At 54.4% G+C, this 23432-nt stretch overlaps 2 protein-coding genes across 4 annotated transcripts; one reads left to right on the forward strand and one right to left on the reverse strand.

Annotated features, from left to right (window-relative positions):
• The first annotated feature begins 60 nt into the window (after nucleotides 1–60).
• On the forward strand, nucleotides 61–7344 carry SRSF7 (serine and arginine rich splicing factor 7). 3 transcript variants are annotated; one of them, XM_064146272.1, is made up of 9 exons: nucleotides 61–129; nucleotides 474–654; nucleotides 805–981; nucleotides 1888–1962; nucleotides 2058–2159; nucleotides 2486–2539; nucleotides 3841–3885; nucleotides 4446–4481; nucleotides 7039–7344. In XM_064146272.1, the coding sequence occupies exons 1-9, from the start codon at nucleotides 102–104 to the stop codon at nucleotides 7091–7093; spliced, it is 753 nt and encodes a 250-aa protein (XP_064002342.1). In that variant the 5' UTR covers nucleotides 61–101; the 3' UTR covers nucleotides 7094–7344. The 3 variants fall into 3 exon arrangements, with proteins under 3 accessions (XP_064002342.1, XP_064002341.1, XP_064002343.1); XM_064146271.1 differs by having other exon boundaries at nucleotides 117–181; XM_064146273.1 differs by lacking the exon at nucleotides 805–981 and having other exon boundaries at nucleotides 117–181.
• GALM (galactose mutarotase) lies at nucleotides 6894–22687 on the reverse strand. Its single transcript, XM_064146270.1, has 8 exons — nucleotides 22325–22687; nucleotides 20926–21080; nucleotides 16516–16722; nucleotides 14103–14184; nucleotides 10284–10425; nucleotides 10013–10187; nucleotides 9459–9570; nucleotides 6894–7076 (listed from the first exon to the last, which is right to left on the reverse strand). Exons 1-7 carry the CDS (start codon nucleotides 22518–22520, stop codon nucleotides 9493–9495), a joined length of 1035 nt encoding a protein of 344 aa, XP_064002340.1. The 5' UTR covers nucleotides 22521–22687; the 3' UTR covers nucleotides 6894–7076; nucleotides 9459–9492.
• Nucleotides 22688–23432: the final 745 nt, after the last annotated feature.

Below are 23432 nucleotides of genomic sequence, written 5' to 3' on the forward strand. Positions count from 1 at the left end.
GCCGCCCCGCGCGCAGGCGCCGCCCGCGGCCGTGGGCGGGGGCAGGGGGCAGGGGGCGGGCGGCGCGTGCGCGCGGGGCGGCGGGCGGAGGGGCCGTCAGGATGTCGCGCTACGGCCGCTATGGGGGCGGTGAGCTCTGGGGTCTCGCCGGCGGCGGCGGGGCGCCCGCGAGGGGCGGAGGGTGAGGGAGGGAGGGAGGGCTGCGGCAGGGCTGGCGGCCGCGCAGGCGGGCCGCGGGGGAGCGGGGCGGCCGGCGAGGACAGAGGCAGGCAGGCGAGGCGGCTGGGGCCGCCGGTGTCGCCGCCGCCGCCGCCATTTTGCGTCAGCGGCCGCGGGGGAGCGGTGCGCCCGCGCGTGCCGCTTCTCGCGGCTGAGGCGGGAACGGGCCGCGCCGACAAGATGGCGGCGCCGCGGGGAGCCGGGGGAGGGTGCGGCGCCGCTTTGGTCGGTGATCTCGGTTGTGCTTCCGACAGAGACCAAGGTGTACGTGGGGAACCTGGGCACGGGCGCCGGCAAAGGCGAGCTGGAGAGAGCCTTCAGCTACTACGGGCCGCTGAGAACCGTGTGGATCGCGAGGAACCCGCCGGGGTTCGCCTTCGTGGAGTTCGAAGACCCGCGGGATGCCGAGGACGCGGTCCGCGGGCTCGATGGGAAGTACGTGCGCATTTCAGGTGTTTGCAGGAGCCACGGCGCCGCTTTGAAGCCCAGAGGAAGAACCCGCCTCTCTCTCTGGCTTCTCTGCCTTTAGTCGTTGTGCCGTAAGCGGTAGCCGTTAACTGAGCAGCCGTCGTGGACTCGTTGCAGGGTGATATGTGGCTCCAGGGTTAGGGTGGAAGTGTCGACGGGGATGCCTCGTCGCTCCCGTTACGACAGGCCTCCTGCGCGGCGCCCCTTTGACCCTAACGACAGATGCTATGAGTGCGGTGAGAAAGGCCACTATGCTTACGATTGCCACCGCTATAGCCGCCGGAGGAGGAGCAGGTACGTAGGCGCGGGGCCGGCGCGGCCGCCTTGCTTCGCCAGTTCACTTTGGTGTCGCTCTTGTTAGCGAAGAACAGAAATGTCGCTCCAGTTTTCTTTTAAACTTTAATGTTTAGCATAAATGTGTAGGTGTATGTGACGATTTGTTGCTATTTCTACCAACTGTTAATATCTTAATAATCAACCTGGTCAAAACCTTTCAGGTTTCTTCGTTTGAGTCAGTCGCCTTGATTCAGAATGTCACGAGCCTTAAGATTTCTTGCTGAGGCGCCTTGCAAATCCGACACTTAAGATCCTCCTAGACCTTGAGGTGATCAGCATAAGAGGCCAGATCCCCTCGAGCCATCTACACGTAGCTTCACCTTATTCTTTAAGGGCAGAAAATTTGAGACGGTGATCGCCGTAACAGTAAATTTGGCTTTCAATTGGGGGCCCCCCTCCCTCCGGTTTAGAAAGAGGAACAGCAGATTGACCACATGCCCAGCTAGACAAATCTTCTTGCGTCAATCAAGCCTCACCCTGGCTCACTGGGCTGTCAGTTTGATCGTCGTTAGATTGAAGAGAACACCTAGATGCAGCGATCGGCTATAGATACTTCTAGACCGTCTAGATCTGCTAGACCTTGGGCCAAAGAGGGTCGACCTGCAAACTTGCAAGGTTTATTTTAAATCCACATTACAGTGTTTTCTATTCTAATGTTAAATTCTGCAATGTCATTCAGCTTTTAACATTTTTCTAGGTTAGTAAAATGCTCAAGACGAGTAGGCCCAGAGATTTCTTTTTTCCAACTGACAGATGCTAGTTGTTTAGTTGTCTGAAATCAGTTTTGACTTCAGCAGGGCCTCACGTGCAGAGCTTGCTGCAGCTGCTGCTTCCTGATACCTGTTTTCTCTCGCCTAAACCCAGGTCCCGGTCTCGGTCTCGCTCCAGGTCCCGTGGAAGGAGGTATTCTCGCTCACGCAGTCGGAGTCGCGGTAGGAGGTGGGCTTTAGTTTGTCTTTTCTTCCTGCCTTTCCTTCTGCTTAGGAAAAGCTGCACTTGTCCAACCCTTCAGTTTGACTTTGTTGTTTTTGCAGGTCTAGGTCGGTTTCCTATCGCAGGTCCCGGTCCATTTCTCCTCGTAGGTCTAGGTCTGTGTCCCCCCGCAGGTCCCGATCGGCCTCCTTGAAGCGATCGAGGTAATTTACTAATGGTATTGAATAGGTTCTTTTGTTTTCCCTATTGTTTAAGGGATTCAGAAAGAGATTGGGTGGTAGACTTCAGAAGATGCTGACCTGAAGAGGTCAGACTTTTGCTCGCCTTAAAAAGCCTCTGCTGATTTGCAGTTGAATTTACAAGGCATGGCCATAGGGTTAGTTTTGAGACCTCATGCAGCTGCATATCCCAGGATGGATTTTGGTGTCTGAAGTGCTTGGTGTAGCTCTGAAGTTCAACATGTAGACTCTAAATAGTGCTGTAATTATCATTACTTTCTGGTCAAGTTGACTTTTGATTTTCTTTCAAGGTCTAGATCAAGATCCAGATCTAGATCCAGATCTGTTACGTGGCCCCGCAGCAGGTAAGGTCTCTTCTGTGACTGTGGATACTCAGTAAAAGTTGCCTAAGAGCCTCTTTAAGCTTTCTGAGGTGAAAATGTTAACATCCAAGTGCAGTTTTCTCTCTACTGACTTAAGGCCCTCTCCCTGGAGGTGTTCAAGGCCAGGCTGGAGGAGGCCTTGAGCAGCCTGGGCTAGTGGCAGGTGTCCCCATGGCAGAGGGCCTCTGGAACTGAATGATCTTTAAGGTCTCTTCCAATCCAGTCTGTTTTGTCAATCTATGAACTTAGGGGTCTGTGCAAAAAAAGCAGTGCAAAAAATTGTTTCTCTTCTTCACTGACAGCCAGGTCCTGATCATCACCACAAGTACTGTTTCAGTCAGCTGCCATGGCAAACAAATTTAGCATTAACACAAGAAGTTTTTATTTCTTTTCTTTGTGTAACACTCTCAAGATTGTGGATTCATGCCTTTAGTTGTCACAGAAACCAGGATGCCCTTCCAGCAGTGTGTCACAAGTATATATAGCCAGGCAAGTCCTGAAGGGCTCACCTGAGTGTTGCGGCTGTTTCTAGCTCTGTTGAACAACGATCTGCAGCAGCTAAATTAAATGTGATATCAATGCCTGACAGAATGATTTCCTGCCAGCAAATCTGCCCCAAGAGTGACAGTGAAAATTCCAAAGGCACACAAGATATCATTTGTTCTCTCAGAAGAAATTAGAGCTAGACAGGTACAGGGAAACAGCAGAAGATGGATGCTTAGCTTATGAAGTCGCTGTTAAACTTCCACCTAAGGCAACTGAAAGATGATTTCCTTACATAAAAATCAAATGCATAGCACCCAGAGACAGGCTCTTAGATCATTAGTAAGACAGACTGAGTCAGTATGATGTCAGGTTTGACAGCATCAAAGCCACCTAAGCATTTCAGTTGTTCTTTTAGGTGGTATTATTGTTCTCATGCTGCAGCACTCTTAGCTCAGGCTGAGGTTTTGGACACTTCTGGACAGATGTAAAAAATACTTTGAGCAAGATGAAGTGCTCTGAGAAGATAATTGTAGGAACATGCTGCCTGCAGTCAGTTCCAGCTGTAGTAGTAGATGTGGTCTCTCTGGAGGTGTTTTAAGACAAAGGTGGTTGAGGCCTTGAGCTACCTGGTGTAGTGCAAGGTGTCCCTGTCCATGGCAGGGAGGGTTGGAACTGAATGACCTTGAGGGTTCCTTGAACCCAAGCCACTCGGAATTTTTCCCTTGATGTCTCAGATATGGAGACATGCAAGATCCCAGCTTCCCTGCTGAGCTGTGTTTTCTCTCTTCTTGCTGCAGGTCTAGGTCTCATGGCAGGTCAAAATCTGGCTCGCCAGCTAAGAGGTAAGCACACAGATACAGCCTACAGCCGTAGCCAGAATTCAGTGTTAGCTCTGCATGGTATAACGCTCTGGTTCTGTCAAAAACAATTCCCCAAACGTGGGTGAGAGGAGTGATAAATTTGCCTCTGCAGTTGTTTGGACTCTTCCCTATCCCATCTCTTTGTTTTCACTCCCTCTTTGCCAGATTTTTTTGTGTGTGTGCGCACCTTTGAGTTTCATCTGTTGAATTCTAATCAGATAAAGAGCTTCAGTTTTGTTAACAGTGCTGGTAAACCAGGAGCAATTGGGGAGGTTTCTTTTATCCAAGCCTCACCTCAGAACTATTTCCTGTTTTTGTTCTTCTGTCTGCTGAAGGCAGTTGCTTAAAATTAATCTTGTCAAGAAATGAATGGAGAATCCCTGTCAGAGTGAAGGTTGATTTGAACACTTTGCTCTTTCAAAGATCACCTGGCTAGATTCTCATCATCATTTCATTGCTACCTAAGACCTTTACTGTTTTCTCAATGATACAAAAGTTGGATTTGAGTTTTAAGCTGCACTGATGCTATTCTGTTTTGACAGTCGATCAAAGTCCCGGTCACCATCTCCAAAGAGAAGGTAAGTTGGTCTCCCTGCTGCTGACAGACACTCCTACTAGAGATGGCGTTTTAGCCTTTGCAGTGATCTCTGCTTGCAGGGTTGGGGGTCGTTTGTTGCTGCCTGTAGGAAAATACTGGAGGGGCCTCTTGTGGACACAGGAATCACCTGGTAGTTGTGGTGGGTTTGTGTCTGGGAACATCCACAGGGTAGAAATTCCTTAGGTAGTGGCTCTGCAGCAGTAGCCTTTGACATAGTACCTCACAATGTCCTTCTCTAGGCTGCAGAGATGTGGATTTGATGGGTGGGCTGTGCAGCGCGTCAGGAATTGGTTGGATCCAAAGGATGGTGGTCAGTGGTTCCATGTGCAGATGGACAGTTCACAAGTGGTGTCCCTCAAAGGTCTGTGCTGGGACCAGAGCTGTTCAGTATCTTCTCCAGTGACACAGGGAGACTGAGGCACCCTCAGCAAGGCTGCAGATGGCACTAAGCTGAGTGGGGTGGCTGATAAGGCTGAAGGATGGGATAGGGACATCCAGAGGGGCCTGGGCAGACTGCAGAGCTGGGCTGAGGAGAACCTCATGAGGTTCGATAAGGCCAAGGTCCTGCACCTGGGTCAGGGCAACCTTCTGCAGTAATGCAGGCTGGAGGTGATGAGATTGAGAGCAGCCCTACAGAGAAGGACCTGGGGGTGCTGGTTGGGAAGAAGCTGGGCAGGAGCCAGCAATGGGCACTGGCAGCCCAGAAGGCCAAGGGCAGCCTGGGCTGCATCCAAAGCAGTGTGGCCAGAGATGGACAGAGGGGATCCTTCCCGTCTGCTCTGCGGAGTCCTCACCTGCAGGGCTGGGGCTGGCTGTTGGACCCCCAAAACAAGAGAGACCTGGAGCTGCTGGAGAGGGTGCAGAGGAGGCCACAGAGATGCTAAGAGGGCTGGAGACCCTCTGCTCTGAGGAGAGGCTGGGAGAGTTGGGGCTGTTCAGATTGGAGAAGAGAAGACTCTGGGAAGACCTTAGAGCTGCATTTCAGTATCTGAAGGGAACTTATTGAAGAATCAGCTTTGAGTCTCATTAAAAGCTACCATGGGATTGGGGAATAAACTTGGGAACCAGCTGTGAGTCTTAGTAAAAGCTACAGTAAGGCTGGGAGCAGTGGAGTCACTCAGCAGGGCAGGCAGAGGCTTGCAGCCCGAGGCTGTCATTTTTGCTGCTGTTACTCAGGATTGGTTTTCCTCAGTAGATTGGTCAGCAGTGTGTGTGTGCACAGAGGTGTTGTGACAGAGGCAACAGCTTTTAAGCTTGTGGGTGGCAGACTAAGATTGGGTAGATTCTTACAAGTGAGGGTGGGGAGACACTGGCACAGGTTGCCCAGGGAATCTGTGGCTGCCCCTTCTCTGGAGGTGATCAAGGCCAGGCTGGATGAGGCCTTGAGCAGCCTGGGTTAGTGGGAGGTATCCCTGCCCATGGCAGGGGGTTGGGCTGGATGAGCTCTGAAGGTCCTGTTCAACCCCTAACATTCTGTGATTCTGTGAACTCCCCAGTTAAATTTGCTTCATTTAAAAAGGTGCCAGTGTGGAGTCTCACAGTCATAGGGAACTGGAAGGGGGTTCAGCTGTATCAGGTTTTCACAAGCTGCTGTGTTCTGCCTCTACCAAAGTCACTACTCAGTAGTACCCTCTAAAAGGCTTAGAAATGTGGCCAGCAGGTTGAGAGGCTGCCCAGAGAGGTTGTGGAATCTGCTTCTCTGGAGACTTTCTAAACTCACCTTGATGTGTTCTGTGTGAACTACCCTGAGTGACTCTGCTTGGCAGGGGGGTTGGACTCAGTGATCTCTGGAGGTTACTTCCAACTTCTAAGGTTCTGTGATTCTGAGAGGAAGGATTCTGCCACTTTGCTCTGGTGAGACCTCACCTGCAATGCTGCTTCCACCTCTGGAGTCCTCAACACAGGAAGTCCTGACAGGGACCTGATGGAGAGGGTCCTGAGGAGGGCTTTGAAAATGATCAGAGCGTTTTGAGCAGCTCTGCTATGGGCACAGGCTAAGGGAGCTGAGGGTATGCAGCCTGCAGAAGAGAAGGCTCCAGGCAGACCTAAGAGCAGCCTGCCAGGACCTGAAAAGGGCTACAAGAAGACTGCAGAGGGACTGCTGCCAAAGGCCTGCAGGGACAGGACAAGGACAATGGCTGCAAACTAGAGCAGAGCAGATTGAGATTGGCTGTGAGGAACAAGTTCTGCAGCAGGAGGCTGCTGCAACACTGCCACAGGTTGCCCAGGGAGGTGGTTGGGGCCCATGCCTGGAGATATTCAAGGTGAGGCTGGAGAGGGCTGTGGGCAGCCTGCTCTAGGGGAGGGTATCCCTGCTGAGTGCAGGGGGTTGGACTGGATGAGCTCTGGAAGTCCCTGCCAGCCCAGCCCGTTTTGTGCCCCCACGATTGGCTTTGTCAGCAGTCAATGGTGATTTTATTCAGAAGCAGTGTGAGAGGCTGTGCAGGAGTCCAGGTGCCCACCTGATGCCTTGCTCTGGATTTATCAATCCCAGCCAAACGCTGAAATGTTAACTCTGGCTTCTTCTTTCTTTGCAGTCGTTCACCATCAGGAAGCCCACAAAGAAGTGCAAGCCCTGAAAGAATGGATTAAATTTCTGCAGTTACTCTTTGAAGAAGAAAATTATTTTGCCTATGAGGGATTTTGTGGTGTCTCTGTAAATGTCAGAATGTAGATAGGAGAGTATATCGACTGAAAGCCTGGCATGGCCTGGGCCTGCTGAGTTAGTCACGCCGCTAGCCTAGCACGGGTCTCTTTTTATTGTATGAATTAACTTCCTGTGATATGAAAACGTGGGACTTTTTTATTGGCACATTGCAATAAAATGTGTATTTTTAACTAAAGCTGCTGCTTGCGTTCACCTTTGGCTGCCATCAGCCCTGTGCCACCCTTGCCAGGGCAGCGATCAACACTGGTCAGGCCACACCCTGAGTACTGTGTCCAGTTCTGGGCCCCTCAATTCAGGAGAGATGTTGAGGTGCTGGAAGGTGTCCAGAGAAGGGCGACAAAGCTGGTGAGGGGCCTGGAACACAAACCCTATGAGGAGAGGCAGAGGGAGCTGGGGGTGTTTAGCCTGGAGAAGAGGAGGCTCAGGGGTGACCTCATTGCTGTCTACAACTACCTGAAGGGACATTGTAGCCAGGTGGGGGGTGGCCTCTTCTCCCAGGCAACCAGCAACAGAACAAGGGGACACAGTCTCAAGTTGTGCCAGGGAAAGTATAGGCTGGATGTGAGGAGGAAGTTCTTCACAGAGAGAGTGATTGGCACTGGAATGGGCTGGCCAGGGAGGTGGTGGAGGCACCGTCCCTGGAGGTGTTCAAGAAAAGCCTGGATGAGGCACTTAGTGCCATGGTCTGGTTGACTGGATAGGGCTGGAGGATTGGTTGGACTGGATGATCTTGGAGGTCTCTTCCAACCTGGTTGATTATGAGTCTATGTGTCTCCTCAAGCCAGCCCTTACTTTCCACAGCTCTTTGCTGGAAGGATCATCGTTCTGCTTTCTTTGCATTGCAAAGCCATCCCTGCTGGTGGCTAAACGTTGGCATTTGACCATTTATTCCTTTATGGCCATTTTCCCTCCCTGCTCTTAATTTTACTGCAAAACTCTAATTGCTGCTTGGCCCAAAACATTTCAGGATGAGCTTTCATTCAAAGCACTGTCACCTTTGGAGTGAGTAACAGCTGCAGAACTCCAAGTGCAACAGAAATCATTAACAGTCTGATTCCTACTTTGGCTTCTTCCTTTTTTCTCTTTTTTTAGTTCTTCAGGGATATTAATACAAAAAAAACTTCCTAAAACATCTCCAGGAATGTTTTTCTTCTTTGAGGGAAGACAAAAAGCCCTCTGAAGTAGCCTAGGAAGATGTGTTGGAGAGGTGTGACTGCTCTGTGCAGCTCACTCCAAAGTTTCCAGCTCCAGTTGGGTAGGATTCCACAGCAGCCCAGGTGCTGGAAGTGATTTTGTTGCCTTAGGCTAATTGCTCGGAGCAAACCGAGGCCTGCAGGCTTAGTTGTTTGCACACAGGTGTGCCACACTGCCTTCGCCCTCACTCTGCTCAGGAAGTGCAGGGTAAGGCGCTTGTTAGACACAGACCACAGCAAAAGACTGGCAACAATGAGACTGAGCAAACAAAGTGGCATAGCAAGCAGGGGAAGAAGAGACCCTTGTTTGTGACAAGCTGTCCCCAGAAGCAAGGGCCGGGCTGGGTACTCGACAAATGTTCCGAGGGCAAGGGAGAGGAGGCCTGCTGGGTTGCTGTTGAAATGCATCGTAGCAGGTCCTAGCCAATATGATAACTGCAGCAGAGTGTCTGAGGTGGGAGAAGCGCCAGCTGAGCTGTGTCACCCCTCAGGTAAGCCATGCCTGTCCGAGCCAGGTGTCCTGTTAGAAGCTGGAGCTTTCTCAGTGTACCAGATGCTGGCCACTCTGCCATGTCCTGACTCTTACGGTGCTTGGTGTCTGCACGCTCAGCAGAGGGCATTTGTGTTTCATCTGGCTGCCCAGGGAGGCGGTGGAAGCCTCATTCGTGGAGGTGTTTAAGGCCAGGCCGGATGTGGCTCTGGGCAACCTGATCTAGTGTGAAGTGTCCCTGCCCTTAGCAGGGGGGTTGGAACTGGATGATGCTTGAGGTCCCTTCCAGCCCTGACAATTCTGTGATTCTGTGTTCCCAGACAAGTGGTTTCCAGCACAGTACCCATTGCTCCCCCCCTGCAGCTTGAGCTGGGACATGCCATGTCCCCAGACAAGGGGTTTTCAGCATGTTTTTACTGTGAAACAAAATCTCACGCTCGAGGTGAGACTGGATGGAGAGTGAGAGCTTTGCAGAGAGCAGCAGAGGTGGTGGCAGGAGTTAAATTCATCAGAGAGCACTGGTGGAAATCACAGAAGAGAAGTTCCCACATAGGATGAATCACATCACCCGGCGAGGTTCATGGCTGGCTTGATGGAAGCACTCACCCTTCTCAGTGGCAGGGGCTGGCATCTCCTGGCCTCAAGCAGCGCTGAACAGGAGCCAAGTGGTGTGGTTGTACTCCTCGCCCGGGCGGAGCAGGGTGCTGGGGAAGTGAGGCTGGGGAGAGGCAGCAGCAGATCAGTGACTCGGAGAGACAGCGATGGGCCAGAGAAGGTGATGAGGACACAGCTGTGTTCCCTCAGCCCTCTGGGGCTGTCCCGCGGCTCCCCCCACCCGTTACTGCCACCTGCTGGAGTGGCTAAGTGCTCAAGTGCCTGAGTTCAGGCCCCGTGGAGAGGTTGTGGCAAAGCTCTGGTGGGGTCTTCCGCTCCAGCCCTTGTGCCCTTGGCAAGCTGGGCTGCTCAGGGCCAGACCCCACTGACCCCTGCATCACTTGCAGCCCCCTGTGTCCTGCGCCTCACTTCTGCTGCCTACAGAGCATTCCCTCACCAAATGGGCTCTGTTCATACCTTTAACACCCCAGAGAGAGGGAGGTGGAGGTGGTATGGATCCCTGCCACAGGACTCGAGCAGCTCCCAGGGGCAGGGGTACAGCTCACCTTGTTGACAGCATCAGGCCAGTTCTGAGTTTCAAGACAGAAAGCTGAGTGCTTGGGGTAGGTGGCAGCACCTTTGCCCTTCAGGGAGCCGTCCAGGTTGTTCCCAGTGTAAAACTGAATTCCAGGCTGGGTGGTGTGGACCTCCATGGCCCTGCCAGTGGGTGGGTGGCGAGCCCTGGGGAGATGCCAGTGCAGGATTGTTCAGTGCTGGTTGAACAAGCACCCTGCTGGCTCCACAAACAGGGGAGGGCTGCTGGGGTCCCAACATTACCTGGCCACGAAGCGGCGAGCCTGTGCCTGCTGCAGGCAGAAGTTGTGGTCGAAGCCGCCCAGGTGAAACTTCTGCAGGTGCTTCCCCAGCTCCACAGGCTGCCGGAGATCAAAGCCGGTGCCCTCCACGCTGGCCACCTCCCCTGGGCAGGGAGAGCAGCAGCGTCAGCCCACGCCCCAGCCAGCAGCTGCTGGCACCTGACCGAGGCTGAGGTCACTGCTCTGCTGAGCTGATGGCTTTCAGCTCTTGGTGCTCCTTGTCTCCTGCTGCCCTGCTTCCAGCAGGCCTGCCTTGTGGCCACGGGGACTCGGGCTGGGACATCAGCACCATCAGAGCTATCAGCCCCTGGGGACACTGCTGTGATTAGCTGGGACAAAGCAAAGCCAAAGAGCCAGAAAACAAGAGCCAGGACTTGTACAGGTAACTATACAAACAAATCAACGTCAAACTAAAAGTAAACAGCACAGGATTTGGATACTTGCACTATTTCTCTTTTTAAAAGGAACAAAAAAGAGATAAATCAATCCTCCCAGAGCTCTGAGCAAACATCCATGAGATGTCCATGACGGTGGTGAACAGAAGCTGTACACTGGGACCAGTCCCCTCTTGCCTCAGGCAATTGATTCTCAGTTAAAAAGTAGTTCAAGATCAGCATTTTCCTTTGTCTTTTTTTCAGGCCTAACGTGGGGCCAGAACATATTGTCATAAAGTTTTGGTAGTGAGAGCAGCCCTGAGCTGTGCTAAACAGAATCACAGAATCACAGAATTAACCAGGTTGGAAAAGACCTCTAGGATCATCAGGTCCAACCTCTCACCTAACCCTTCTAATTAACTAACCCATGGCACTAAGTGCATCATGCAGCCTCTTCTTAAAACACCTCCAGGGATGGTGATTTCACCACCTCCTCAGGCAGCCCATTCCAATGCCAATCACTCTTGCTGTGAAGCACTTCTTCCTAACATCCAGCCTGAACCTGCCCTGGCACAGCTTGAGGCTGTGTCCTCTTGTTCTCTCTCTGGATGCCTGGCAGAAGAGACCAACCTCACCTAGCTCCTTTCAAGTAGTTGTAGAGAGCAATAAGGTCTCCCCTGAGGAGCAGCTGAGAGAACTGGGGTTGTCCAATCTGGAGAAAAGGCAGCTGAGGGGAGACCTTCTGTCTCTCTACAACTAACTGGGAGGAGGCTGGAGAGGCAGGGCATCTGCCACCTCTCTGGGCTCACTTGTCACTAGGGAGAAGAGCCAGCACCCACCTCACTCCAATCTCCTTTCAGGCCAGTAGGGAACACGACCTAAAGGCATGGAGGAGACAGGAGAGGAAGGAGGGGACTGCTTCCTGTAATGCCATTTCTGAAGGGAGAGGTTTCCACGGCTCAGCAGGCAGCTGCCAGTGTTGAGGAGGGCAGCACACGGGCACCATGGCCCTACAACCAGCCCTGGACAGGCTGTTGACCGCTTGCTGCAGCCAGGCACCCAGCCCAGCGGTGGCACCGGTTCTGCTCTGCAAAGCCTGAGAAGCATCAGCCTGCAGCTGCCTAACAGGAGGCCTCTGTGGCTTCTGATCCTATCTGAAAGCAAGGTGCTGAGGGAAGCTGGCTGCGGGGCGGAACAGCGCCTTGAGAAGAAGAGAGAAGCCGTCCTGATTCAGGCACCCGCGAGAAATGCAGCAGCCACTGCACACCAGCGCAGGGCACCAGCCCCATCCCCGCCCCCGGGCTAAGGCTTTGCAGCGCTATCAGCTGCAGAGGCTGCATCTGCCCGAAACACTCAGAAGGACCTGCCCAAAGCAGGGGCAGCAAGCTGGCCACAGCCAGGGGGTGAAGCAGCACGGGGAGGAAGGCAGTGGGGAGAGGCAGAGCAGAGGCTGCTGTGGCCTTAAGCTCTTCCCCTACTTGAGGTCAGGCACCGACATGAGAGGAAGAGCCACCTGGGCTGGAAGACCTACTCCATGCAAGCTGATGCACGAATGCACAGCAGGTTTGGTTCATGAACAGAGCCAGAACTTTAGTTTTAGAAGATCCCTGAGCTGGAAGCCTTCACAGATCCACAGATTGCATTAGGTTGGGAGGGACCCTGTAAGGGCACTCAGCAGGGACACCTCCAGCTAGAGCAGGCTGCACAGGGACACAGCAAGGCTGAGCTTGAAGGTCTGCAGGGACAGGGCCTCAAGCACAGCCCTGGGCAGCCTGTGCCAGTGTCTCACCACTCTGCTTCTGCACAACTTCCTCTTCAGGTCCAACCTATCTCTGCCCTGCTCCAGTCTTAAACCATTGTCCTCATCCTATCTCCACAGGCCCTTCTGAACAGTCCCTCCTCAGCCTGCCTGGAGGTCCCCTTCAGACACTGAAATGCAGCTCTAAGGTCTCCCTGGAGCCTTCTCCTCTCCAGGCTGAACAGCCCCAACTCTCCCAGCCTGTACCCACAGCAGAGGTTCTCCAGCCCTCTATCTTTGTGGCCTCTCCTTTTTTGCTTTCTGGGGTTTTTCTTTGCTTTTCAAAGCCTCCCTTCCTCTCTCCTGAATTCAGAAGGTGCAGTCAGTCACAGAGGAGCATCAGGGAAGCAAGCCCTGCCATGCTGGGCAGAGTCTATGCTTACCAGAAACAACCCCTCAGGCTGACACAGCCTCTAGGTACATCCTGCCCCACACCTTCACTGTGCATTCAGGAGCACAACCTCCCCAGCAAGCATGCCCCCACCCAGCTCCTGGCACTGCTATGGCCTCTGAGACTTCAGGCACTGCTGGGCATCCCTGCCTGCCATGGCTCATCGTCTGCCCTCCCACAGCTTCCCTTCCTCTGAGCCATCTGGGCTGGGTGAAAAGTCATCCTTGAGGAGTAAATCTGGAAGTCCACTTTCAAAATCATTTGAATCTAGTTGGCATCCTTCAAAAATCAAGCCAAAAGCAACTTAAATGAAAATAAACTGAAGCTTTTGATCCTTACAGCCAGTAAATCTTGGTGTCTGGTTAAACAGCAGAAAGGAAAGTGTCAATTGTGTGTCCTGCAGTGCCAGCTCTCCTGTCCCACGGAGGGATTAGCTCTTGCAGGGAAGGACAAACTTGGCTCCCAAGCACCAGAGCTTCCAGCAGCTATAGAGGTCAGTGCTGGGCTTGGAAGCTCCACATCAAGGAGTCCGAGCACATCCTGGCTGCACTTACTGACAGCAGCACTGTGCCTGCAGCATGCTGCTTGCATCTCCCACCTTGCACCAAGGCTTCAGAGATGACTTCTGCTGCTCCCTTGCTGTGGCCTTTGAGCACAGTCTGATCTCAGAGAAATAAGAGCTGTGGAAGTAAGGCTGTGGTATCACGTGAAAAGCTCCAGCAGAGAAGCATGATAAAGCCAAGCACAGGAAGCAAAGCAGGCAAGGTCCAAGGTGATCCTGGCTGTGAACCTTTCTGTGGCCCCAGTGGCTATGGCACAATGGATTGGTTCTCAGAGAAGTGATCTGGAGGGACATGCTTTGGCCCAGAGCTCCAGGGAGGTTGTCTCCTGGCTGAGCCAAATAGCTTCACCTTGCAGTCTTGACTTTCACTTGAGCCTGGCCCCACTTGCTGCTGCTCCTGCCTGCAGCCCCTTGACAGATGCTGGTCCACCCTCTCTCCAGGCCTGGGGCTGCTGACAGACCCTGTCACCTACACCTGGCTCTGACCACTCTGTTCACAGGCTGTGGGACTGTGCCCATGGTGGAGGGCCCCGTTGTGCCAGGGGTCTCCTAGGTCCTGCTGTATCCCCCTTTCTGGGCAGTGCTGTTCCCTGACAGACACAAAGACTGCTCTATAAAGCTGGCTGCACCACGTGCCACGGTGCCACACCACCTACCAGTAGGGATCTGAGTGTCGTCCACAGGCAGGTAGGAATCTGCTTCAATGGTAATCTCATGGTCGTAGATATCTCTCGAGCCCTGCAGAAGGATGGGAAATGTTGGGATTCCTGCTGCAGCCCTTCCACCACTCCAGCAGCCCTAAGCACAGCCAGGAAGGGATTGCCCACTTTGGTGCTGTGGTGATAAGTTCAGTGCTTCATCCCATCTTGGGCCTGGGCATGGGAAAAAAGTACCAGCACAGGCAAAAAGCTGCAAGGGACCTGGAAGCTGTAAATCCTGCATGGCTGAGACTGTCTGAACTTAGAATCATGCAGTCAGAGAATTGTTTGGGTTGGAAAAGCCCTTCAAGATCCTCCAGCCCAACCAGTCTCTAATTCTACCATGGCTGGGGCTAAGCCATGGCCCTCAGCACCACAGCTCTGCCTCTTTCAAACATATCCAAGGCATGGGGCATTCAACCACCTCCCTGGACAGCCTGTGCCAGGCTTTGAGAACACTTTCAGGGAAGCAGTTTCCAACCTAAACCTTTCCTGGGCCAACTTGAGGCCACTTCCTCTCTTCCTGTCACTTGTTCCTAAGGAGAAGAGGCCAACCCCCACCTGGCTCCAGCTTTCATTCAGGGAGCTGTAGAGAGCCAGAAGGTCTGTCTTCAGTCTCCTTTTCTCCACACCGAACAATCCCAGCTCCTCCAGCTGCTCCTCACCAGCCCTCTCTCCAGACCCTTCTGCTCCTCACCAAGCACTACCACCCTTGAGATCAACTGGCCAGAACACCCTGGTGGCTGAGCACACAGTGGCAGGCAAAAGGGGAAGGAAGCAAGCACGAGGAAGTGCAACACCCTCCTGGCTTCTCTTCCTCTGCTGCAGCCCCAGGTGTGCTGGCAAAGAACCCACTGGGCTGGAAGGTGAGCAGGCTCACAGCTGAGCCTGCAAGTCACTGTCTAATCTGAGCAGCAGTTTCATGCTCAGAGGTCACCTGTTCCTCTGGGAACAGGCCCAAGCTGCACTGGGAGCACCAAGGGAGGGTGAGCTAACAACTGCCCAGCATTGTCAGGGCAGCAGCCTGGGCAGACCTCAATCTCCTGCACGGAGGGGCTGAGATTCTATCACTGACACCTGCAAGGGTCTTTGTCTCACACCTGAATGTGACTGCTCTGGCCTCAGACACTTTTCCTCCAAGCCCCGCTATAAACTGGATGAGACTAAAAGGCAGGTGCTAGACAGGGCCTGTCTAGATGGCAGGACCCTGGACTGTGGTGTGGGAGCCTTCTGTACCCTGCTCCTGCCCACATTCTGTAGTTCTGGTTGCCTCAGCTCCACTGTCCATACTTCCCCTCCCTATTTTGGGTGTGCAGTGCTGGACGTGCAGTGCTGGGCTGGCTGGCAGTACAGGCCCTGAGCTCAGCTGCATCATCTGCACAAGGCTTCAGGATGTTCTCAGAAGCACCAGCAGAAGACAGCTCAGAAATGCTAGTCCACGCCTCGGGCTTGCCAGGGCTGTGCCTCCTCTGGGATCTTCCCAAGGGACCAGGAGACACTGAAACTCCACAGCTGCACACAAAAGCAGAGTTAATACAAGGGGATATTTGCTTGTGACCCTGGAAGAATGCACCCTTACAGAGCCACGGGCTGCATTGGGCTGGGAGGGACCCTCCAAGGGCATCTTGGCCACCCCCTGCACTCAGCAGGGACACCTCCAGTTAGAGCAGGCTGCACAGCAAGGCTGAGCTTGAAGGTCTGCATGGACAGGGCCTCAAGCACAGCCCTGGGCAGCCTCTGCCAGTGTCTCACCACTCTGCTTCTGCACAACTTCCTCCTCAGGTCCAACCTAACTCCACCCTGCTCCACTCTCAAACCATTGCTCTCAGCCTATCCCCACAGGCCCTTCTGAGCAGTCCCTCCCCAGCCTACCTGGAAGTCCCCTTCAGATATTGAAATGCAGCACTAAGGTCTGCCTGGAGCCTTCTCTTCTCCAGGCTGAACAGCCCCAACTCTCCGAGCCTGTCCCCACAGCAGAGGTTCTCCAGCCCTCTGAGCATCTCTGTGGCCTCCTCTGCACCCTCTCCAGCAGCTCCAGGTCTTTGTTGTTTTGAAAGCCTCACAGATGGCCCCAGCCCTGCAGGTGAGGTCTGAGCAGAGCAGAGGGGCAGGATCCCCTCTCTCCATCTCTGGCCACAGTGCTTTGGATGCAGCCCAGGCTGCCCTTGCCCTTAGGTGGGGTCTGTGTGATGCAGTCCTGCCCCAGCTCCCAAGCTGCCTGCAGCCCAGGCTGCACAGTGACTCTCTCCAGCGCTGCGTCCCTAGGAGCCTGCGGTGTCCCCAGAGCAGCATGTCGGCCCCAGTGACCTCCCGGGAAGCCCAAGGCTTACTCCATGAGTCCCCAGGCTTTCTTCTCCCGCAGAGGGCTTACCTGCCCCGCCAGGTTGAAGTAGGCGTGGTTGGTGAGGCTGACGGGCGTGGCCCGGCTGGCCTGGGCTCGGTAGTTGATGGCCAGCTCGCTGCCGCTGAGCGTGTAGGTCACCCACACTTTCAGGTCCCCAGGGTAGCCTTCTTCCCCGTCGGGGCTGAGCCGGAAGAAACAGACACCGTTGGGGAGGACCTGGGGGCTCCAGAGAACCTGCAAGGAGAGTACCAGTGGTGAGGCAGTCATGGCAAAGGAGCTGCCCTCTGCTCCCCTGCCCCAGCCTGGGCTGACAGCAGGGACCGTAGGGACTCAAGGGATGATGCGCAGCAACACGGCGGGAGTTGAGTCACCCCTCCTGCTGTTACTCCTACAAGAACAAAAGCCCAAACAATGCTCTTCTCCCTTGGAAGGACTGAGGATTAACAAACAACAGCCCCGCGTTGAAAAAGAGGAGTGGGAGAACACACAGGCACCAGCCTGCTCTTGGCCAGCCAGGGCCAGCAGCAGGGAACACATTCCCCAGTGATCCTCCAAACAAACAAGGCAGTTTGCCCTGGCACCCAGGAATCCTGATGGCCAACTGCCATCTGCCCTGCTCCACTTTCAAACCATTGCCCCTTGTCCTGTCACTCCACAGGCCCTTCTGAGCAGTCCCTCCCCAGCCTTCCTGGAGGTCCCCCTCACATATTGAAATGCAGCTCTGAGGTCTGTCTGCAGCCTTCTCCTCTCCAGGCTGAACAGCCCCAACTCTCCCAGCCTGTCCCCACAGCAGAGGTTCTCCAGTCCTCTGAGCATCTCTGTGGCCTCCTCTGCACCCTCTCCAGCAGCTCCAGGTCTCTCTTGGGTTGGGAGCCTAATTCCCAACTGGTGCTACTCTATGCCTAAGAAGTTCCACAAAGTTGATTTTTATCCTGCAGCTGAACCTGTTCCTACTCTCCTGGACCTCCTGCTGTGTAACATCACCTCAGCCAGCTGCCTCCTTTCCCTAAGAACTCAGGGCTGCCTGGTGAGGACACATCTTCAAGCATGGGATCAGTTTTGGGCCCTTTACTGCAGTAAAGACATTGAGGGGCTGAAGCAGGTCTGGAGAAGGACAACCAAGGCCCTGGAGAACAGGTCTGATGAACTCAGATTGTTCAGCCTGGAGAAAAGGAGGCTGAGGGGAGATCTCCTTGCTTTCTATAGCTTCCTGAAAGAAGGCTGGAGCCAGGTGGGGGTTGTTTTCTTCTCCTTAGGAACAAGTGATAAGAGGAGAAAAAATGGCCTCAAGTTGGACCAAGGGACGTTTAGGTTGGATATGAGAAGAAACTGAAAGGGTTTTCAAAGCCTGGCAGAGGCTGCCAAGGGAGGTGCTTGAATGCCCATCCCTGGAGGTGCTTGAAAGAGGCAGAGCTATGGTGCCAAGGGTCATGGCTTAGCACCAGCCTCGTCAGAGTTAGACTATCTGGGTTGGAGGATCTTGAAAGGCTTTTCAAATTGAACTGGTTCTGTGATTTTGTTCCATGATTCTAGGACAATGTCAATCCAGACTGGCAGGTCCTGCTCAGGAGCTGTACCAGATGTACTGTCAGATACATCCACATCTCAGTGCTGATTCTCCGTTACCTGCTTCTGTAAGAGCCCTGACCTTTGCTTGCTCTTTGCATGTAGCTGCCAAGCTCTGACCCTGCCTGGGGATATCTCAGCCCCTTGCAGGACTAATGTGAGATGAGGTGCCCAGTTTCTGGAGCTGGACACCTGCCTAAGGAATAGTTACTGTCAGATCACAGGGGAGACATCCAGGGGCCAGATAATGCTTTTGAGATCATAGAATCATAGAATTGTTAAGGTTAGAAGAGACCTCTGAGATCATCCAGTGCAACCACTCACCCAGAGCTTACAACCCCACCACTACTGCTGAGCCACTGCCACCAAACCACATCCCTCAGCACCACATCCACCTGGCTTTTAAATCCCTCTAGGGATGGGGACTCCACGACCTCCATGGGCAACATAAAAACCCTTGCTGGGAAGACATTGTTCCAGATGAGAACCTTCCTGAAGGTTTTTCCTGATGAAGAGACCTGGACCTTCCCTGGCACAACTTGAGACCATGTCCTCTTGTCCTGTCACTTGGTGCACATGAGAAGAGCCCAAATCCCACCTGACTACAGTCTCCTTTCAGGCAATTGTAGAGGGCAATGAGGTCTCCCCTTAGCCTCCTCTTCTGAAGACTAAACAACCCTAGGTCCCTCAGCTGCTCCTCACCAGACTTGTGTTCAAGGCCCCTCACCAGCTTCACTGCCCTTCTCTGAACCTACTCCAGAGCCTCAGTGTCCTTCTTGGAATGAGGGACACAAAACTGAACCCAGTATTTGAGGTGTGGCTGCACCCACGTCAAGCAGATGGGGACAGTCACATCCCTAGACGACCCCTTTCATGCCATACACAGAGACCACAGACTTGGGGCAGCTGTCAAAAGTCAAAGGCAGGAACTGAGAGTTCCAGATGTGACAAGCAGGCTGCAGAGTAGGTCCTCCAGTAGCTGCCACTGCTGTGGGACACCATGGGTTGAAACAGAATCACAGAACCACAGAATCCATCAGGCTGGAAAAGCACACAAAGCTCTGGCTGGGAGGTGTTACTGTCTTGTCCCCACCAAAAGGCAAAAGAAGTGTGGTCAGCAGGTGGAGAGAGGGGATCCTGTCACTTTGTTCTGCTCTGCTCTGCTGAGACCTCACCTGACACTGGCACAAGCTGCTCAGGGCTGTGCTTGAGGCCCTGTCCCTGCAGACCTTCAAGCTCAGCCTTGCTGTGCCCCTGTGCAGCCTGCTCTAGCTGGAGGTGTCCTTGCTGAGTGCAGAGGGCTGGCCAAGATGCCCTGGGAGGATCCCTGCCAACCCAATACAATCAATGGATCTGTCTATATAAGGTGATTTGCCTTCAGCAAGCAAGGCCTTTAAAGAGGTCTATAAAGAGAAGTGCCCATGCCCTTGGTCTGCAGAGGACTGCCTGAAAGCCAGGGGTGCAAAGGGATTTCCAGCTCACAGAGACCAGTGCACACAATAAAAGCTTAAACCAGCAGCCAAGTCACCCCAGGACTCCTCTTTTTTTTCTCCTTCAGTTCCCAAGGAGCATTTGGTGGTGATCTGATGCCTACTCATAATGCACTGCCCAGAAGTGAGCTTTGGTACCCACATTCTGACTTTTGCCTTTTGTCCTTTCACAGAACAAAACATTAACTCAGGAGAGCAGCCTCTCCAGCACGGCCACGTGTGTTCTCCTGGAAAAAGGGTGGATCAGTTACCTGCTGGTTACCTGGGACCTCACAAAGCCAAGCCAAGGGAGGCAGACTTCTGAGCCTCCCATGCCATTAGCAGGGCTATCAGCAAGGCTTTCAAGAGCGAAGATACTCCACTGCTCTTTCCACTTCTAGCACATGGATAGTATCTGGACTTTGGCAGCAGCTCTTAGGAGAAGATAGGAAAGGTTGAGTGCCCCGAGACCAGGAGAAGGTTATTTTATCTGTGCAGGTCACAAGGAAGGGCTGGAGACAGGACACAGAACATTTTGCAGGCCTGATGAGTGCACTGCTGTGGGTAAGAGCAAGGCCCTGGGGTAAGCTGTCACTGGGGTGAAAGCAGCACTGAAGGGTGCACCCTGAACCCAAAGCACCACCTTGCCCTCCCCATACTTGGGAGTGCTCTCAAAAGCAAACACGAATGAGATTCAGTTTCTGCAAACCCAGGACCTTCTGACTCTGGGAAGAGCTAGGGACAGGGAACAGCCTTGAACTCAAAGGTGCTAATGAGCTTGTGCAGGTCACTGCTCCACAGGAATGATTCTCTGGGCACTGGGCAACTACAGCACCCACTCTGGGGGGGCACCTTGGGAGCCTCTATCACACGTGAGGCTGTGTTCTCATCATGAAAATGATCAGGGGGGTTGGAGCAGCTCTGCTACGGGCACAGGCTGAGGGAGCTGGGGGTGTGCAGCCTGCAGAAGAAAAGGCTCTGGGGAGACCTAAATGCAGTACCTGAAAGGGCTACCAGAAAGCTGCAGAGGGACTGTTGCCAAAGGCAAGGACAGGATGAGAGCAATGGCTGCAAACTGGAGCACAGCACATTGAGATTGGCTGTGAGGAACAAGTTCTGCTGCAGGAACACTGCAGCAGGTTGCCGAGGGAGGTGGTTGGGGGTCATCCCTGGAGATATTCTCAAGGTGAGGCTGGAGAGGGCTGTGGGCAACCTGCTCTAGTAGAGGATGTCCCTGCTGAGTGCAGGGGGGTGAAATGCATTAGCTTTGGAGGTCCCTTCCAACCCAACCCATTCAGTGATTCTGTGATCACCACATCCCAGTGCAGGCTCTGCAGGAGCAGCACCATGCCCCACAGGCTGTGGTCCAGGTGACACCAGGACCTGCCAGCCTGATTCTCACCTTGTCAAATCCCTTGGCTCCTCCATGCAGGCTGTTGGGCCCATTGTTGAGGAAGAGCTGATACTCCTTCCCGTCCAGGCTGAACCTTCCCTTGGCAATCCTGTTGGCAACACGCCCCACAACGGCACCGAAGAAGGGGTGCTTCCTTGTGTAACCTGGCAGGAAACAGCACCTGGTTAGGCAGAAGGAGTGAGGCAGTGTGGGGGGTCCCCAGGTGTGCTTACAGAAGTCTCTTGACTTCCCACAGCACTAAAGAAGTGACTGTAATTCTGGTGCTTCACAGGACACAGCTCCATAGCTATGCACACAGAGTCACAGATGGCATCGGGTTGGGAGGGACCCTCCCAGGGCATCTTGGCCACCCTCCTGCACTCAGCAGGGACAACTCCAGCTAGAGCAGGCTGCACAGGGACACAGCAAGGCTGAGCTTGAAGGTCTGCAGGGACAGGGCCTCAAGCACAGCCCTGGGCAGCCTGTGCCAGTGTCTCACTACTCTGCTTCTGCACAACTTCCTCCTCAGGTCCAACCTAACTCTGCTGTGCTCCACTTTCAAACCATTGCACTCAGCCTATCCCCACAGGCCCTTCTGAACAGTCCCTCCCCAGCCTGCCTGGAGGTCCCCTTCTCTAAGGTCTGCCTGGAGCCTTCTCCTCTCCAGGCTGGACAGCCCCAACTCTCCCAGCCTGTCCCCACAGCAGAGGCTCTCCAGCCCTCTGAGCACCTCTGTGGCCTCCACTGGATCTTCTCCAGCAGCTCCAGGTCTCTCTTGTGTTGGGGGCCTCACAGCTGGCCCCAGCCCTGCAGATAAGGTCTCAGCAGAGCAGAGGGGCAGGATCTCCTCTCTCCATCTCTGGCCACGCTGCTTTGGATGCAGCCCAGGCTGCCCTTGGCCTTCTGTGCTGCCAGTGCCCATTGCTGGCTCCCACTCAGCTTCTTCCCCTCCAGTACCCCTAAGCTCTTCCCTGCAGGGCTGCTCTCAATCTCATCACCCCCAGCCTGGAGTGATATCGAGCATTGTCCTGACCCAGGTGCAGGACCTTGCACTTTGCCTTGTTGAACCTCACGGTTACACACCTCTGATTAGGATGGTCTGATGGGCTCCTGTGCTCTGCAGACCTGCAGAGGTGCCCTCTGTCGCTGCTGTTCAAAGGGTGACACAATGCTGCTCGTTTAGAGGGGCGCACTGCAGCCTGCGACCATCACTGTCCCAATTCCCCATCCACCACTAAGCCCAGGACCGGCAGCAGGAGTTGTATTTATTCAGCCCATAATTTGGAGGAGGCCCTTGGAAGCAGTGTTAATAACACGAAGCAAGCTGAAAATGCTGCTTCAGTCAGCTGCTTGCTTTCTCTAGGGCTTTTAAAATCATTTTTTCTCAAAGAGGCAGATTTTGACTCACCTTCCAAAGTGTCAAAGCCTAGGACAACGTCTGTAAACTCTCCACCCCTGCCTTTCATTTCCAGAGCAGCAATGATGCAGCCTAACGACAGGATCTCCACTTTCAGGCTGTCTGACTTTAAGGTGAACTTTTCCACCACTCCTCCTCCTTGCTCCTGGGGCATCTGCCCGAACACCTCTCTCTTCACCTGCGTCATTGCTCCCCGAAACCCGCCCGCGGCAGCACGTCCGGCAGCCGGGAACGGAGGCTGAGGAGGAAGCGCAGCCAAGGCAGCCGGCAGCGGGGCGCAGGCCGCGCCCGGGAGCACTCATAAAAGCCACATGATGGCCTCCCGGGGCCGGGAGGAGCGGGGCGGGACGCGGGCAGCTGGCAGGCGGCCGCGCAGCAGCCGTGCGGCGCTGAGGCGTGCGGCGCTGCGGGGGCAGCTGGCGGAGCCGGGGCCGTGCAGCCGGCGGCGGAGAAGGGTCCGGGCACACCCGAGAGCTGCAGCGCAGTGTCTGAGGGGACCTACAGGCAGGCTGGGGAGGGGCTGCTCAGAGGGGCCTGTGGGGATATGACAAGGGCAATGGTTTGAGAGTGGAGCAGGGCAGAGTTAGGTTGGACCTGAGGAGGGAGTTGTGCAGAAGCAGAGTGGTGAGACACTGGCACAGGCTGCCCAGGGCTGTGCTTGAGGCCCTGTCCCTGCAGACCTTCAGGCTCAGCCTTGCTGTGTCCCTGTGCAGCCTGCTCTAGCTGGAGGTGTCCCTGCTGAGTGCAGGAGGGTGGCCAAGATGCCCTGGGAGGGTCCCTCCCAGCCCGATGCCACCTGTGACTCGGTGACTCTGATCTCAGCCTTGTGCCCCAGACAGCACAGCTGGCAGCCTGCGTGCTCGCCTCCTGAGGGGCCTGCAGCAGAGAGCCCCCAGGAGCGGCTGAGGGGGCTGGGGTTGCTCTGGAGGAGAGGAGGCTGCAGGGAAGTCCGACGGCGCCCTGCAGCTCCTTGGGGAGGCTGCAGTGTGTGCCGGGGAGGCCAAGCCTGCTCCCCTTCATGACAGGCACTATCATAGAACCGCAGAATCAAGCAGGTTGGAAGCGACCTCCAAGCTCATCCAGCCCAACCTAGCACCCA

The sequence above is a fragment of the Pogoniulus pusillus genome, chromosome 7 (assembly GCF_015220805.1).
Source record: "Pogoniulus pusillus isolate bPogPus1 chromosome 7, bPogPus1.pri, whole genome shotgun sequence".
Lineage (NCBI taxonomy): Eukaryota > Metazoa > Chordata > Aves > Piciformes > Lybiidae > Pogoniulus > Pogoniulus pusillus.